The 18,823-nt window shown below is 33.5% G+C and overlaps 1 protein-coding gene across 1 annotated transcript in view; it reads right to left on the reverse strand.

Annotated features, from left to right (window-relative positions):
* LOC105254898 (zwei Ig domain protein zig-8) overlaps positions 1-18,823 on the reverse strand; it is a 307,240-nt gene that overhangs the window by 34,772 nt on the left and 253,645 nt on the right. Inside the window, exon 4 of the mRNA XM_011263866.3 lies at positions 3,196-3,415. Within this exon, the coding sequence (XP_011262168.2) occupies positions 3,196-3,415 (220 nt within the window). The remainder of the gene's footprint in view (positions 1-3,195; positions 3,416-18,823) is intronic.

The following is an 18,823-nucleotide window of genomic DNA, read 5'->3' on the forward strand; positions in this document are numbered from 1 at the left end:
TGCCCCGAACAATTAGAATAATCAGACATCATACGCGCGCGACGCCACGACGTCCTGGCCCTTGAGATTCGTCTGATTCCTCCCCACTAAAATAATAACTTTTTTTTTTCAAATAAAGATGAGGCAAATAAATAAGTGTATCAGCGATTTTGAATATTTATATCTACTCTCTAAAAGTGAATCAGTGAAAATATCGCTAATTTAAATAATAAAATAAGATTTCACGGAGAATCAGTGAGTATTTTACTGATCTTCAGTGGTAACGCTTATCTTTTGTTATTTTATCTTATATCTCACTGATTATGGTCAGTTAAAGTAAAATTCACTGTAAAACCAGTAAATTTCATTAATTGTAAAATCAGTAATTGTTCGTTCATTTATCTATGATCACTCTCTCGTATTTAAGTTTTTTAATCTTAAGAATTATATAAAGTTTGCAAAGCACGACAAATAAAATTAGAAATATTACTTTGATTTAATTTCTGATACACTCTCAATAGAGAGACTTTAGATATTAAATCGATTTTATAACTCGGACAAATAAATGTCTGACGATTTAATGAAAATTATTCGTCCGTTTCTGTTTAAAATAACAAGTTCAATATGCATGTAATATAAATAAAATAAAATTAAATAATAACAATATATATAATAATATAAATAAAATAAAATTTTTAATATAATAAATATAAATAAAATATTTAATAAATATATAAATAAAATTTTTAATTTTATATGAAATAGATAGAGAGATAAATTGTAGTTTAACATTGAACTGATTGAAGCAGTCAAAATTATTAACAAATTCTTTCAATAAAATATTATTATTGATTTACAGTGCTGCATTTATAACTGCTGTAATATCGGTAAATATCGGTGACTATTTACTGTTTTTCAGTGAAAATACACTGATTCACTTTTAGAGAGTATCTTTAATTATTGATTCATAATTTTGTATATTTTTGAAAATATTTTTGAAGAGTCACATTTGGAGATTATATTGCAATTTTTTTCTAAATATTATATTTCCTCTAGTACACATCTGTTATCTCATATAATGGATGATACTCATATTTAATATCTTGAAATTACATAAAAAAATGTATTTATACGTTTAAGTAAATTTAAGATAGCAATATCCGTATCTAGATGTCGAAAATAAATGATCATTTTTACATTTTTGAGCGTTAATAATAGCGGAATAAATATTTTGTCACTGCTGTTACCTGAACACGCGTGCATATTGTGCATTTTTAAGGCGGTCCCCTAGAGCCACGGGTATCGCGAAATAAATTAATTTGAACATAGGATCAGTTTTTCAAAGAGCCAGGACGACGTGTAGGACCGGCAGGACAGCCACCCAGCGCCATTATTTCTCATTATTTCCTCTGGATGCGAGAGGGGATAAGCGGAGGGCCATTTATTTATTTCGCTGGCGGCGGCTCGAAAAAGATACGGTACACCGTGTGCGATGAAATATTGTACACGCGATGGACGATTCAACGACGGAACCTTTGGGGAGCAGAAGGTGAGAGAAGGCATTCTTGAACGAAAAACCGAAGAATAGGACTAAAAAGTTTCCCAATATTTGTAATCAGATCGCAGAAAAGGAAAAAAGTAACCGAATGGGATTAACACCCTTTAATACTTTATGTGACGTTCTTTAATTATTCGAATTTATTTCACTGTCGCATATAAACTTGTTAGCACACCAAGTCCTCGAACGAACAATTTTACAAAACTGCAGTGTGCATGTCGTTTAGGATGACACGCACTCAGTCGCATTGTACATAGGAACCGGTTTTTAAAATGCGCTGCGGGAATGTTGCGACAAAAATTGAAATATTTAAACTGCGTTAAAATGTAAGCGCCGCAAATATATGGCGCGCGCGCGCAAATTTTCATTTTTTATTTAGTCGACGTACACTTGCGCCCGACTGGAGCCGGTGTAAAAAATTAAATAGCACTTCGTATAACAATATCACACGCGAGCGTGCACGTTTATGAGAGTTTGCCCCGTGCGGAAATGATGACTCTGGATGTGCGACAAGCGTGACGAGCTTTTTTGTCCACTTCGTTCATGGCGCGCAAACAAATTTTGCGTAAACTGAGTTTCTGATATTTAAAAAAATAAATTATTTACAAAATATACACTCTTTTCTCTCTTTATATCTCGCGAGAGAGACTATCGTACACATGAACACTTGTTTGACATATTATTACATATTATGGAAAGAATCGATTATCTCGTTATATTGACAAATTATATCTCGCATTAAAGCTGGCAATGAATAAGTTATTAAGTAAAGAATGATTTAGATATACTCTTTAAAAGTGAATCAGTGTATCACTGAAAAACAGTAAATAGTCTGATTACAGCAGTTATAAGTACAGCACTATAAATTAATGATATTTTATTGAAAGAATTGAGTTGACTGTTTCAATCAGTAATATTAAACTACAATTCATCTCTCTATTTCATATAAAATTAAAAATTTTATTTATATATTTATTAATATATATATATATATATATATATATATATATATTAATAAATATATAAATAAAATTTTTAATTTTATATGAAATAAATATATAAATAAATATATAATAAAAATTATATATATATATATATATATATATAATTTTTATTATATATTTATTTATATATTTATTTCTATTTCTATTTATCATATTAAACATTTTATTTTATTTATATTGCATGCATATTGAACTTGTTACTTTAAATAGATAACGAATGAATAATTTTCGATTAGGTCACCAGACATTTACTTGCCCGATTTATAAAATCGATTTAACGTCTGAAATCTCTCTATTGAGATTGTATCAGAAATTAAATCGAAGTAACATTTTTAATTTTATCTATCGTTCTTTGCAAACTTTATATAATTCTTATGACTAAAACTTAAATACGAGAGAGATCATAGTGATATATGAACAAGCTAGCAATTACTGATTTTACAGTGAAATTTACTGGTTTTACAGTGAATTTTACTTTAACTGACCATAATCAGTGAGATATAAGATAAAATAACAAAAAATAAGCGTTTCTACAGAAAATCAGTAAAATACTCACTGATTCTCAGTGAAATCTTATTCTACTGTTTAAATTAGTGATATTTTCGCTGATTCACTTTTAAAGAGTAAATAAGCGATTTATTTATTCATTCATACCTCGATGTGAGGGCATCGCTCCATTCCGTCTCGACGGTTATGCGTGGTTCCGCCTCGATGTCATTTTCTGATCGCGGTGACGTCACTACCGCTTGACTGCCCCGAAACCAGGCCACCGTCCCCAGATCGTGAGGACCTTGCGACATTAAACATGTCAACGTCAAAAGACTTCCGCTCTTCACGTAGATATCTGGCGGACCGATTATTCTGGCTCGCGCTTCTGTAACAGAAAGCGATTTTGCGATAAATGTAATGTGTGACGCGGAGAGGAACCTTGAAAATATCAATAAAAAATGCAAACATTAAAAATAGAAACGCTCCAGGGAATTTGAAGGTTTCGAAACAAGAATAATTGAATACAGTAGGGTGATCGCGCTCTCGCGCTTGTATAAATTCATCGCGATGCACCGGAGATTTTGTGCCACGAAGAGCGAGCGGGAATTTTACAGAAACGCGGCGAAACACAAACATAAAACGGCAGCGTGAGGGAGAAATAAATCGGTGAGAGACAGTTTTAATCGTCGGGCGCTCGTTTACACGAGTTTACACGTGTTGCGTCGAACTGCTCGATAAAGCTATATCGCGATGTAATAAAAGGTGCGTGATTAAGTTGAAAAAAATTGATGGTGAGCCACCGATAACGGCGTTATTGCTGTTGCAGCGGCGTTCGATTAAAAGCATCGATAATTGATAAAATACGACCGATTACTTACGAGCGATTTTATAATAGTCACGCCTGACGAGAAAACGTTCGTATTCATTTGTGGATATTCATACGAAAATATGGTTTATTTCATAAATTTATAATTGCAGGATAAATTCAATATTTACCCATTTCAAAGACCAGGCTTTGTGCAATATTTTACAGCGTTCACAGTTCACATCTTCTGTATAAAACATTCTCATATTTTAAATTCGCAGCATTCAATCACCATTCTTTTTATGTTTTTTTTTTGATAAATAGTAGTTTTTAACGGCGAGCATCCCTTCGCAATTTGCAAGACGCATCGATGCATCATCTGCATAAAGGAGCACCGTGAAAAACGACGAAGCTGCACCTCGGCGATATTCGATCGATAAGTCACATACCACGACTGTCCACTTTTCAACCTGGTGGATTTTCCCCGTCATGGTTGCCGGCCCGAATTTTATATCACATCACGATGACCGGGCGCATTCTTGCCGAGCTGTCATCCCGAGTCATAGAAGCGCGTCTCGATTTTATCACACGTGCGGCAAAATGAATGTGTCGAATTTGAAGAAGACGCGTAGCTCGGCTTTGCGGAGCGATAAAAAGGACATTCAAGGTAAAACGTCGGTTCCACAGGAAACGACCAACTTTCGCATCGACATGTTACTAACTCTGTGAAACGCGCGCCATCGGATTACATCGGATTGTACAAAGCTCGACATGAATAATATTATAATACCGATAATTTATACGTACAGCCAACGTTATGGTGCAATTAATTAAAGCGTAATATTAATGATTGACGACGAGTTTATTTATAATAATTGCAAATTCAGATGCATGAGGAAATGGTTGTCGCATTTGCAGCATTTTAGGATTATATTGATTCTAAAATTTAATTAATTTTCTTAATTTAACAACTTTTGACTTGATATTCATTAAAATCATTTATATTCAGTTTTAATACGAAAATAGAGAATTGTATCTATTTCATTAAATATTGTCAAATATATTATCAAGAGATATCAAAAGATAAATAATATTATATTAATTGATATTAAAAAATATTATTAATTGGGTGATTTGTGACACGAATATGAAAAATTTCTCAGCTATATAAATAACCCAGAGCGTGTTCAGCTTCGAGAAAGTTTTCGCAGCCCCATTCGTGTTGCTAGAGTATTATCGGTGCCATACCACGCGGATGTCGTTGACGTTTCGAATATGATGTCGAGACGAGGGAAGGTTAAGAAATTTTCACGGCGTCTTTTTGATAACGATATAATAAAAAAAAAAGAATTGCGTTTCACTATCCTCCTGCTTCCTATTTTTAATCATAAAGTAATTTCGTCTTTCTAAAAATATAAAACTAAATATAAAATACATCTTATTTTTTGTATCTATCTAAAATCTGACGTATCTAAAATTTATTTCATATATAAAAATAAAAAATTAAAAAATAAAATTTAAAATTAAAAAATATTTCTTGAAAAAGCAAAAAGTGACAGTTACAGATACATTAAAAAATGTTGGAAAGATTTTTCACATGAGAACTTGAAGAGTTTCTTAACGAAGTTTTAAATTTTATCTTAAAATTGTGCAAGTCATATTTGAAGCCCTTTTGTCTTACTGAAAATCTTTTACGAGATTTAGATGAGGTTCAGTCAAAGTTCATTGAGAGATCTCCGTTTGTGATGCAAAAGATGCGCTGACCGTATTCCGACAGGTCGTTTTTTCTTTCACTTCGAAAGGAGGCCATCAGTTTTACATTACGCTGTATTGGAGATTAATTTCTTTGTAACCTGACGGCGTATCTATCTCTCGTTTTCTACTGTATTCTACATAATGTTTACGCTGTTCTAGATCAATAGTGTACGAAAGTGTTTTGTAGGGAGTAAGAAACGATTTTCCGTCTCTTAAAAGCTTATAACATGCAAACACTTAAATTTAATATTAATTCGTCATTGCTTTGGAATAATTGAATAAATTGACATCTGTCTTGAGAAAAGATAATTGTTCACAAACGAAAATTTCAACAAAATTTAAAATTATTTTTACTCACATCGATTTAAGACAAGAGAGTAGATACAATATCTGTAAAACATTGTATGTTTTATTTTAGTTTTCGATTCACTTTCCATCTCGCAAAGTAAGATAATTTTAGCGAAACGGAGAAACTCAGAAAATTACGACTGCTTCAATGTGCATCTAATTGCACTCGCGTTACAACTGTCAGATACATAAACACAGTCGGCTGGAGTTAATGGAAGTTCAACGTGGCAAATAATCGATTCCAGTTTGCGGAATATTACGATGATGTAGATTACACGAATAATTCTCAGTTCAGTTGCGTATCAACGTCGGGCAGCGTACTTGCCAGGATAATTACTTCGCTCAACTTGCGTTTACGTTCGGAATAGTAACGATATTGAATTAACACACTTGTTAAGTTACATATACATATAATAAAACTAAGTTAAAGTTAATTTAATATCATTATTATGCAAATTTAATCATATATAAATAAAGTATATGTGTGTATATGTATGTAATTTCAATGTATATTATTTTAAAGAAGAAATAATATTCAAATTTATATCTAAAAATTAAAATCATATATATTTTCAATATGTTTGAATATTACTAATATTCGATTAGAATCTTTTCGAATTGAATCGAATTCAATTAGATTAATTGAGGATCTATTTTATTCATTAATTTAAAATTGTTCAAAAGTTTTTGTTTACAAAATACAGCATAAAATAAATTTTTAAAATGTTATTCAAGTAATTTTTTAAACATCCAACAACATAAAATACATGCTCAAACTTATAAAATAATAAGAAATTAATTTTAATTGATTATATTTCACAAATATTCGTATTCCTGGTAAAAATATTAGTTCAAACACATTAATGCTTCTCCTCTCTAAATGGAGGTACAATACCTCTCTTTAAGATTATGCATTTCACGATCTTGGTCGTATATAGCTTTGTCTCTGAACTGCTCACACTCGTGTTTGCCGCTCACTCCAGCTAAGGAGAAATCGTGTCGGGTACTGAGTGTCGGTACAGTAATAGAGAACAGATTCCAATTTACAGCGCGTAGGAACAAGGAGCCCTTGGTGCAGCTAATCCGATGTACGGAACGGAGAACACGGATGTATCAGCCGTTTAAGCTGCTTAACGTCAAAGTGACTCGAGATGCCTCCAAGTAGCTTCAAGTATGTGTAACTTGTTTTATCGCATAACACGTGTTATCTAGGCTGCAAATAATACGTTGAATACTTACAGGTTTGACGACGAAACAAAAATATCGACACATGAATATAAATTTGTTACAATATAAATATTATATCGTAACAATAGTTTTTTAGTTTGTCAAAATATTGTTTAAAGTTTGCGACACACAAGGAAATTATCATGAAATTTATATTAAATTTGAGAAATTTCTTATAAAATATTGGTAAAAAAATTGACACGCCAAATTTTAAAAACAATACACTGAGGGAAAATTTTTTTAAATCAAATAAATTTGTTTTCTTGAAACTTTTGCTTTAAATGGAAGGAATTGTTTATTTCATTTAAGCAAAAGCATTTAATTTTAATTAAATATGCATGTTATATTAAGTAAATTATTTTCATTTATATATTTTTTAAATACTATTTAAATACTATTTAAATACTATTTTCGTAAAATATATACTATAATTTATTAAATTAAATATATTATTTTTTTAAATTAAAAAATTTAAAATTTTTGAGAATAAATAAATATTTTGTAAAATTAAAATATAAAAATATTTAATTAAAAATTATATTTTTTTAAGCATATATATTTTTTAAACATATGTAAATAAATACTTAACTTAAGCAAACAGACATTTTGAATACAAGTAAATACGTGATTAGTACCCACCGAATAAATAGCTTTCTTGAGTTAACTAAAATTTTTTTATTTCAAGATAATTTTTTCCTCAGTGTAATATTACATAATATACGATGTATTTTATCATTTTCAAGTGCTGTACATATAATATACTGATATCACGATGTGAGAGCTACTTAGAAAGAATTGATTTCTAGTCGAATATACGGTAGCCTCTCGTCGAAAGTTCGTATATCTGATGGTGTGACTTATTACTTCGCAACGATCCATTCCCGGTACACTTATTTTATCTTTCATGGAATTCTTGGTCAATAAATTGGCGAAGTTCCGTCCAGGCGAGTTGAATCACGCGTGGCATGGATTGAGTTCTCAGGTATATCTGTCGCACTGTGACTCTCGAACTCGTCTCGAACTCGGTTAAAGTCGTGCTGCCAATAGATAAGTTTCCTGTTAAAGTTGGAAACGTAATAAATCCAGCGTGCCGATCTCCGATGTAGGACGCCCCGCTTTTTCAATGGTCCGAGATACAACGGTCGAAAATCAGCGATATCGCTTTTTGCCAACGATTGATGAAAATGGGATAATTTCGCGATAAGTATAATTTTTCCGATACGTTTATTATATATTTGAAATAATGTATTAATTATTATTATATCATCTATATAATAAATCAAAAGTTTGCATCGCGTGCGATAATTTCAAGAAATTTTTTCCATCGCTAATTTTCTTCATAAAAGCGATAATCTTTTTCCGATTTATGCTATAAATGAATTCAATGATTAATATTCAATTATTTAATCAATAATGATAATTGTTGTACATTAGATTTAAAATTTATTCATCAAGCGCAGTCTGATGTGAAATTAAATATTAATTAAGGAATAATTTTAATCACATATCTATCTTTTTCTTTTTTAAGTTCTTTCATGATTTTTATTATTTTTTAAGACAATACTCTATTTTATTATATTACTTTATAAGAAAATATTTTATACATACAAGAAATTAATTTACGCATATAAAAGTATATAAAAACAACTTTAATAAATAAATTTAATTGAATAAATATAATTTCGAAAAATATAGTTTCGAAAAACAGAAATATGTTTTTAACAAACAAAAGTATCTTTCATGTTAATAAAAAGATACTATTTGCGGAAAAGCGGAACTATTTACAAAACAAGCTACATACAGATGCGTGATACAAGAATTACATCTCTCACCATCCAAGTGTTGTTCATGGAATATCAATATGAATCTAGTACCTTTTATATATGTGGTTTATTTAATTTTCGCATCAGCAAATATGAATTACGAGCTCAACATTTCGTCGCACGATGTGCCAGTTATTGCTGATAAAAATACAAACCCGCTTCCGCCGGATTTTATATTTTCAACGCGCTCAGCAAATATGATTTATCATCGCTTTATTCGACGTTCACCCGTTTACGTCAGCGGTTATCAGTAAAAATCATTATTGAATCCTTAAAAGTGACATTAGTCTCATTCGCGACATTATTGCTGGTTCCGCGAGTTTCTCGTGCGATATCATCCCGCGAGATTTCGTGGGTGGAATTCTTTTTTCTCGCATCGTGAAAGATGTAAGAAATCACAGGAATATTTTAACTTTGGTCAGCGGCCACGATTTATTGCCGCATCGACGGCAATAAATTATCTATCGATTCGCGCCGCGATTGCTCCGTTATAGCGATATGTGAAGGTTCACGGACCGGCAAGCCATCATATATATAATATCGCGCCCATTTCCACGCGAAATAGTAAAATCTGGAATGTTGCCCGGATATCTGGGTTAAAGGTTAAGTCCACTTTGAAAGTGGACTTCGTGCAGGAAAGATACGCAGTATCATTTACTCGACGACAAAATCGCATTCCGAGTCCGGTACTGCGCTTTAATCGATTTCGTTCCTTTCCGCTGAAATGCGTCGCATACTTTCCGACAATAGAATGTACACATTCTCGAAAGCGAGAAAGGTATGAAGTCCAGATTGCGCCTGGATGATCGACGAGAAGGCAACCTTTGTCCGTTGCACCGTGGCTGCTTTTTCCCCTATTGGAAATATTTCACTGCTACGCGCATGCGATAAAAAAAGCGATCCCTCTTGTTTTATTTCACGTGTAATTTTCTATTTCATCGCCTTACGTATCATCCGCCATTGTCTATTTCTAGGTAAATATCGAGGGAAGGGACTTTCATTGGCTACGACATTTCAATGAAAAAAGGAAAATAAATAAAATGCATCGTATTTTTTTTCTGGGACGATTACTAAGATGTTACTCGGAATGGCAGGGCTTTTCCTGGAATTTACAACTTTCGGCGTCTTTCTCATGTTAAATCTTCGTTTTACGGTGAACGATGCAGGCGCGGCAATTTCGTCGCGTCGATTTATCGGCCGACTCGGTAGAGACGCGCGCGTTTGTCTTCAAGATAATAAGCCGCGTGGCCGTGTTTCTAAGTTCGCGCGGTTACGATTTAGCGGCGCGCGGTGAATTTATGCGGAAGTCCGGGGTGGGCGTAATACCGGAACCGCGGGAAGTGAATTATTCGACCTCGGGGAGAGCGAGCAGGCGGCCGGCAACTCTCCGACGAAGGAATACGAACAATCGTCGCTGATGAAAATCATTCGGGCCGGGGATCGGGTTCGACAATGGGGCGAGAAACTCCCGAGGATCCCGCGGCAACGAAAAACCCGACAACGTTTCTCGCAGAGCTAACGCCCCGGGACAGTTTGCTTCTAACCGGAACGTAAAACGTTACCGAATTGCAACCGTGAACTTTGGGAATTTCCGACGATGACGCGGCGCAAAAACAACTCCGAGGGCACTTTTAACGCCATCGCCGTCGACGGCTGCTCGTCCTAGTTGTAAGTCTAAATAGCCAGCCAGCTCATCCTCGTCATCCCTTTCGAGAGGAGAGATTATTACGTTGAAAACAAAAGATTCCTCCAACCGAGTATATTGATATACTGTGGAGTGCTTTGTGGGAGATTTATAGCTTCGTGAATCTTTAATGGATTCCACGAGATTCTTAGATACGTGGATTTATCTTCCAGCAAATTACCAAGTTATAAACGCACGAATTCGTATAAATTTTGCAGTTTTTCGGAACATTAAATTTGCGGATATATATTTCGTTTCTAAGAAGTGTATATTTTTGCATTTGTACGCGACAATAATTTATCTGTCAATTTTTCTTCTAACATGAGGATAATTTAATTATGGCTGGCAGCTTGCCAGCGAGACTCAGGATCGCAAGTTATCATTTATAAATTGGTAATCGATATTATTCAAGTAAATTGAGAGAAACTTTCACCCCCTCTTGGAAGAGGGGGACATGATTCTTACATAATTCTCCGAGTATTTACATGGGACGGGTAATAGTTCTTCTCAAACTTCACTCCTCGGCGATTTTTCTTCCGCGGCGTTAATTTATCCACGCTCGTGCATCAACACAGATGGTCGTAGTGGTAGTGCGATCGAACGCTCGGACGCGATCGGGGATCGTTCCTCATCCGGCATGCAACGGCGCACGTGGAACAAAAGATATGTCGACCGACCCTCGCGGACAATATACGGGGTGGCGAATAGCGGCCATTAGAAGCAACGAAACAGTAGGTAAATGCATTCTGCGCGGGTACGTGTTGTCCGGTATAGAAAGGGTAGTGACACACGTGGCGCGCGCACACACACACACACACACACATACACACACATACATATACGCGTATCCTTTCTCTCACTCTCCTCCTCATCTGTTTCCCTCTCTTTTTCCCTCATCAACCTTTCATCGCACTCTCCTTCTCTCTCACTTCAACAGTCGTCCGTGTATTAATTATCTCGTTACGCCGCGCGTACCACGGCTGCTCCTCGTTAATTTATGCGATCTATTCTGGTTGTGTGTTCGCACTCATCGTGTTGCCACGCGGCTATAATCTACCTCTACGTAGCGAATTTTTTGAGAGCCTTTTCGAATTTCCTGGCAACGATCGCATTAAACGATCGGTTTAACACTGATAGCGGCGAAATAAATTATCTCTTCCTCTAAATTGATTACTGAATTAAAAAAATATCCCCAAATTTTGTCAAAATTTCATTGGAAATCTCAGTATTACACTTTAATAAATGCTATATATGTTTTCTACCCTTTAAAAATAAATTCGTTTAATGTAACGCATCATTATTTGTAATATATATTGTTAACATTGCACTGAAGAAGGATCAAAAGATGATCTGAAATGTTCGCTTTTTGTTATAATAATAATAATAAACTAATATTGAAAAAAGAAAGAAGTGTTGTTGCTTCTGTGTACTCCAACTACCGCGCTGCCATTTTCTTTTTGATTTTTCGATTATTTGAGCCAAGTCTATAATTATTAAATTTTCTACCCTTTGTTATTATTAAGTTTCTCTTGATTGTAAAAGTTATAGTCGCACTTATAGCACATGACTAGTAAGTGAAGATAATGTTTCTATTTTATTAAAAAATTTTTTATTTTCAAATTAATTTATAATTGAAAATAATTAAAGCAAAATTCAGAATTAAATTACTTAACTGTACGGTATTAAGTTTTCTCGCAGGACACAAGTGTAATAACCATATTAAAAAAAAGTTACGAATCACAATTCTTTTTTAGCAATAACTGTCATATAAAATTAATCCTATTACTTACCTAGAGATTATATAATTTCTCTCTCTTTTTCTCTTACATATACATTTTTAAAAACGAAAGTTATGAATCGCGCGCGCGTCGGATTAGCTTAATAACGGGATCGATTCAATTTCAGACAATCCGAGATAGTATAATCACTGAAGAAATCCCTTACACATCCGATATAATTTTAATTACCCCCCTAACTTTCGTTGCTGCTGTTTTTACTGCGAAAGCTTCCTTTCGAGCGACGCTAAATATTCCTTTTGCGCTCGTTTAAATCGGTAATTAAATTCGTCATTAAGCACGCACGCTTCGCTCATTTGCAACTTTCATAGGACGATCTCCCGTTTTTTTTCTCCTTTTTCTCGGCCGCTATCAACTTTCGACTTTCAACTCCGTAAAAGTGTCGAGACTAATCTCTGCTCCTCGCGTAATCAAAAAGTACCGAATGATTCGTCGGATCGCAGCGGTCGGGGTCGGCTGATGATGATACGCTATTTAACGTCCCAATTAGACGAGTTTACATTTTTAATTGATCGCTTAAGTTCACTCTCGTTACTCTCGACGTCGCTGTTACCGAGGCAATCAGCTGCACAAACAAACTCTGTTGAATAAAACTGTACGAATAGTGCACGGATGAAATTCATCGTTTGAACCTCTTTTCCTTCTCTTTCTCTCTCTCTCTAATTCTCTTTTTGCCTTTTTGCATCTATCTTTATCACCGTTTTCACGATCTCTTTCGTGGCATACTGCTAAAAGAGTCCTTTTAAAGGCTTCATTTCATCACGTGGATTTACTTTTTCCGGATTATGAAACGATTGTAAATTAGATTACAAATTATATTTAGCAGAGAAACGTACTAATTACAGCTAATTGAAAAATGATTTTCTAATTAAAAAGAATGTGATACTTCATAATTATATTTTATTATTAAAACTATTAAAAAATTAAAGTAGAACACTTTATTGCCATATTAAATTAAAATTTAAATAATTCGTATATTAAAATTTAAATAATTTTCATACATTACAAGTTAAGGGTATCATTATCAATCGTATGATCTTTTCACTCGCTAAATATTCTCTGGTAACATGCAATATGCTTGTAAAAGGAACCTTTTAAGAGGCATTTGTCTTTCCCCTGGACAGATCTTTTGTCAAAGTACCATTGTACGTCCCTGCCATTAGCGGCGATTATGCAATAGCTAAACTTATTACGTTGTCCATTAGTTCTAAGCTTTCGACTTTACCTCTCAGAAAATCGTTGGATACACGCGCCGTAAAGGGGAGAATAGAAAATAACGGTGTGAAGTAGAGAAGAATGAGAAACCCGATAAAATTACGCTTGGTCACGTTGCCCTACAGAATTACGTGCCGTTCACCGACATGGATGATGAAAAATTGAGTAAAGCGATTGCTCGATCCGCTTGGCAGTCAAAATTCTACTTCAATTTTTAGCCCTACTGCTTGTCAGACCTTTCAGGTGAGATTAAGGTCATGAGATCGAAAAATATGCGGGCGAATTGACGTGTAAAACTTTAACATTTCCGGCTGTGTGTTTCTCTACATATTGTAAAAAATAAAAATAATGCTGATTCTCGCGCGTTTTTACTTTAATATGACTTTTTAGAAGACGTATTATTGTGTCATAATTATTGATTATACGAATATGAGGAAAATAATATAAATTCTACAAGTACAACGTAACGTTATGTCTCTGTTTTACGTGAAAAATAATTTTAACGATATCTATAACGGAACAATATTTATCATCGGCGGAAGTATTGTTGCACTAACGCGAAATGATTTTTCAAAAGTCAATTTTCGACTATTTTTCTCTCGTTTAAACTGGCAGTTCGTCATCATAAACGGTGTTATTTACTTACGTACCAAACAATATGTTTCTCCAATATCCTGTGTATTGAGAGTATCGGCGACGAACAAATCGGTTTCATCGTGTGCCATGTTCGTTAAATAAAAAAAAGAAGAAAAAAAGAGGATGAGAGAATGGAGTGCGTCGGGTACTTTTATTCGAAAATATTTGTTTACACGTAGCGTAATATTTCTCGTTCGCTTCCCATATCGATTGTAACGTTGAATACGAATGTATCAGTTTCGACATATTGTCGCTTATAACGGTAGAATACATGAGACGTCTTAAGTATCTGTTGTGTAATAAACACTCCCGCGTGAAAAAATGATAAGTTTTTTAAAAAAGTAAAGAGAGGAAAGAGAAAGGGCAAGCATAATACTCTTGAAACAAAGGGACAAAGAACAAAACGGAAGAGAAGACTAGAGAGAAAAATAAATAGGGAAAATAAGAAATAAATATATTTACATTAAACACACTCTCGCCCACACATTATAACTACTCCGATTAACTTCCTCTAACGCTCGACAGCGACTTATGTATTTCAATATTATTTTTAATATATCTCTATTAATATTAAATTAATTTATTCTATTAATATTAATTTATTTATTCTACTAATATTAATATTAATATTAAAATAAAAAAAGTATAGTTGTTCGATAGCTAATCTTTAGAGAATCTGTGGTAAAAGCAGCATCAATATTTGTTGAGAAACCAACAGAGGAAATGCGACATTTTAAAGTATGAAAAGTTCGATATATCCTATGGGAGGAATGATGGAGTAAAAAGGAGAAAAAACTGCAAAGAACAAAAGAAGTCAAATATCGTAGTTCTAAGGAAAATGCAAGTGGTGCAAACGTTAGTTATACGCGGAGTATACGAGGAAGAGAGGAAAGAGAAATAGACCGAGAATGCATGGAGGAGACCGAGAGCTTTTACGATTCGTCAGCTGCAGTCCCCGAAGTTGCAACGAAACAAGGCTGACTTTCATGACAGCATTATGTGCCCGGACGCAATATGCGCATCGGAGAGTTTACGGCGGCATATCTTAATGCGCGCTGTAAAATGAACTTCCAAACAATTTCCGCCGGGTGCATCTAAGTCACGCCCGTTGCGCTTTTATTCGAACACTCGAGATATTGCGTTCTGGCGTTTATGGGAATGCGCGGGACTCGCCCCGCAGCAATAAAATTGTTATACCGTGTAGCAGAGTCGAATGTATTGAAAAGATTTCAGACGTGGATCTTGGTTAACTTGCTTTATTTTTTTCCTTTTTTTTACGTTCTCTATTGTGTCAATAAAACGCGCAATAAAATCGCGGGAAATGTCTGTCAACTTGATTCCCGTTTATGGTTGTATGCGTTATTCAAATGTCCTCTCGTAATCTGGTTAATAGTTTATGATAAAGCATCGCGCAATATTTTGTTATAATGTTTGGAATTGTTATAAATGTAACTTATAAATGCAATATGTTTCGAACGTTTGCCTTTGATGCAATTCGCTTCTCGCGTGTGACAAATCTACTTTATAATGTCATTGATGTTTATAACATGCAGCGTTGATTTGAAAAGTCGTATTTGTCGACCTGTTGCGTGTGCACATTGATACGCGAACAAGAGACACGGTAATGCGAGACGATTTATATTGTGAATATTTTTTTTTCACGCAATTGCATGATCTATTCCGAATGTAAACCAAAGAGAAGGAATAAAACGTAAATGGATTCTTGCAAATTACATGATAATCACGAGTTCCATCATTATTGCCACATAGCGTTGCTTTTAATCTATTGTACTGTAATATTGCATTTATATTATAATACATAAATACAAATATTTCGTTCATTTTAAATACGCAGCATTTCAGATTCAATTTATGTCTTTATAGAAATATAATAGTAATATAGAAAATATATTAAAATATACAAAAATATATTAAAATATATATAAAAAGTCAATAATTCATAAAATATCTTAAAATATCTAAAAATATATCTATTATGTGAAGAAGCTCCTTCTGTAAAACATAAAGAATAATAAAATTTTTCCGCAGAAAAACTCGGGAAGCATTATCATTTAAAAAAAAACTTCAGTCTCTTTCCAAGTAGTCCAAGTTTTAATATTCGAAGACATGTAATGTTAGAAAAAAATTACTCGCTACATATATTGCTTGGCACGATAAATGCGAGGAAATATACAGAAGTTTTTATGGCTCGGGATCCACCTTGCAAGCTAGTAGTTATAGTCTACGGTTCGGTCAAACGTAACGGCAGACCAAGAACGGCCATACTTACGGTCGACCGTATCTACTTTCTTGCGCGAGTTCGTGGACTAGTGGTCGATCCAGGTCGTCTACACCTACCGGTATGTTTTTGCGGTCTTTGGCCCGAATATATATACGCATTCAATGACTTTCAGATTTGTACGTTTTTGTCCGCATTTGTGCTTGCAATAGAGAGCATTATGGAGGGAACGTCGTGAAAATCCTCTCCCTTGCCCTTCCTGCGCATTACGCTTATCTCTTTAACATTTATCAAAGAGCTTTTTGTCGCGAATTTGCTATCAATAGTGTTTTGCAAAGAAACTTTTCAATCTCGATGTAGAATAATTCTGTTAAATAATATATGTATTCTGCTAAATAATATTGTATTGATCACATTTTGACATTTTCGAAGCTAGCGCATGTTTTGATCAAAATAATGTAATTTTTTGCATTTCTGCACAGAAAAAAAAATTTGTTTGCATTCTTGTTTTGAAAATATTTTTAGTTTGAAAATGGAAATCTTGAAATGAGATTATATTGCGTTAATTAAAATTAAAAATATAATTGCTTGAATAATTATTTGCTTGAAGCTATTTTATATATTTCAATCAAGAAAATTATATTCTTATAATTTAAGATTTAATTTTCTTGAGTGGAAAGAAAACAATGTTAAATAGAAAATAACATTTTTAAATCAAAGATTATAATTTTCTTAAACTAGAATTAAATAATTATATATTCTTGAGGTGACAATTACAATATTGAAATAAGACATTAAATAATTATATATTCTTGAGGTGACAATTATAATATTGTTGAAATTTAAAATTATTCAATTCTTCTAAGAAGATTATAAATTATTGTGTATATGCGAAACAATGAACGCGTTAATTTAAGTATTATATATAAGTTTTGATTTGACACTTATATTTTTCCTGTGTGTTAATTTATTTTAAAAAAGTGCTTTCATACGTTTATTTAAACGCAAATAATGTGATGCAAATTCACATGCTTCATTTTCATCGTCGAAAAAGTGTAATATAAATAATAAAACTTAGATGGAAGAAATTATGTATTAGATGATATACAAGCGGCTTCACTGTCATATATAAATTTGGTAAAGTGTTCAAAACATCCTGTCGAAGGGAACATCGTCGGATACGCGCGTCGCGAAATGAAAGATGCTCCCATCCTATCCCCAAGAGCTACTGACGAATGAATTTTCAAAGCGAGAAGTGCAAAAGTTTGCCGATGTTTTATCATGGCGCTGTTAAAACGACGCTGAGTCAAGTAAGAAAAATCGTGTGTTTTACTCTGATACGAAAATAGATGAGATAGAGCTGAACGTCTCGTTAAAAACAAGATTTAAAAAGTTTTTCTACGTAATTTCGGGGAAAAACAAAGTTTTAAAAATCACGCAAATTTCATTCATAATTATAACAATTTTTGAAAATCATGAAAACGTAATGAAAATAGATAATATCCTTGAAAGATTATTTTGTTGTTAATCACTTAACAGTGATCTGAAATTACATTGTATAATTATATTATTCCGGGAATATTTCGTTGATAGCAATTCACTTCAATTAATCTGTACCGTTAAATGTATTATTGTCTCCAATACATTTCTGTCTCAATTAATTATGATATTTCTGCGCTTTTCCGAAATAATATAAATTGTCGAATTACGAGAAATATGAGATTACATTTTTTTAAAAGACTAGATGATAAATTTTAATCTGACGAAAGAAATTAATTTATTATTAAAGAATAGCTGATTGAATTCATCTGACGATTCAAGACGATCAAATAAAGATTCTGCAAATTCTTGACACATCCATCTATGAAAATTACAACATACAAATCTGCAATATCCTTCCGCGATTATCACGTTCGACGATGTCTTAAGGAACATGTTCCTTCCACGCCATTGCATAATACGATCAATCAATGCAAGTCGTATTCCCGAATGTTTTTATCCGAGTCGTTAATTTTCTGAATGATAAGAAGCATTCCCCGCCGATGGAAAATTGTACAAAATTTCTTCCTCAAACACAAAGACTGTCTTCCGTCACGCGATGTCGCAGATCCGCACGTGGATGCGACATAATTTTTTAACGCGCAATAAAATATTCCTTACGTAGAATTTCTTATCTGAGAAGATACTCACAGCGTTGGATTTAATAACGTCTCGCTAGCTCGTGAAACCTCGCGGGGACGTCACGTTTATGCGCTCGGTAGCACA

The sequence above is a fragment of the Camponotus floridanus genome, unplaced genomic scaffold, assembly GCF_003227725.1.
Source record: "Camponotus floridanus strain SB8 unplaced genomic scaffold, Cflo_v7.5 scaffold3, whole genome shotgun sequence".
Taxonomy (NCBI): Eukaryota; Metazoa; Arthropoda; class Insecta; order Hymenoptera; family Formicidae; genus Camponotus; species Camponotus floridanus.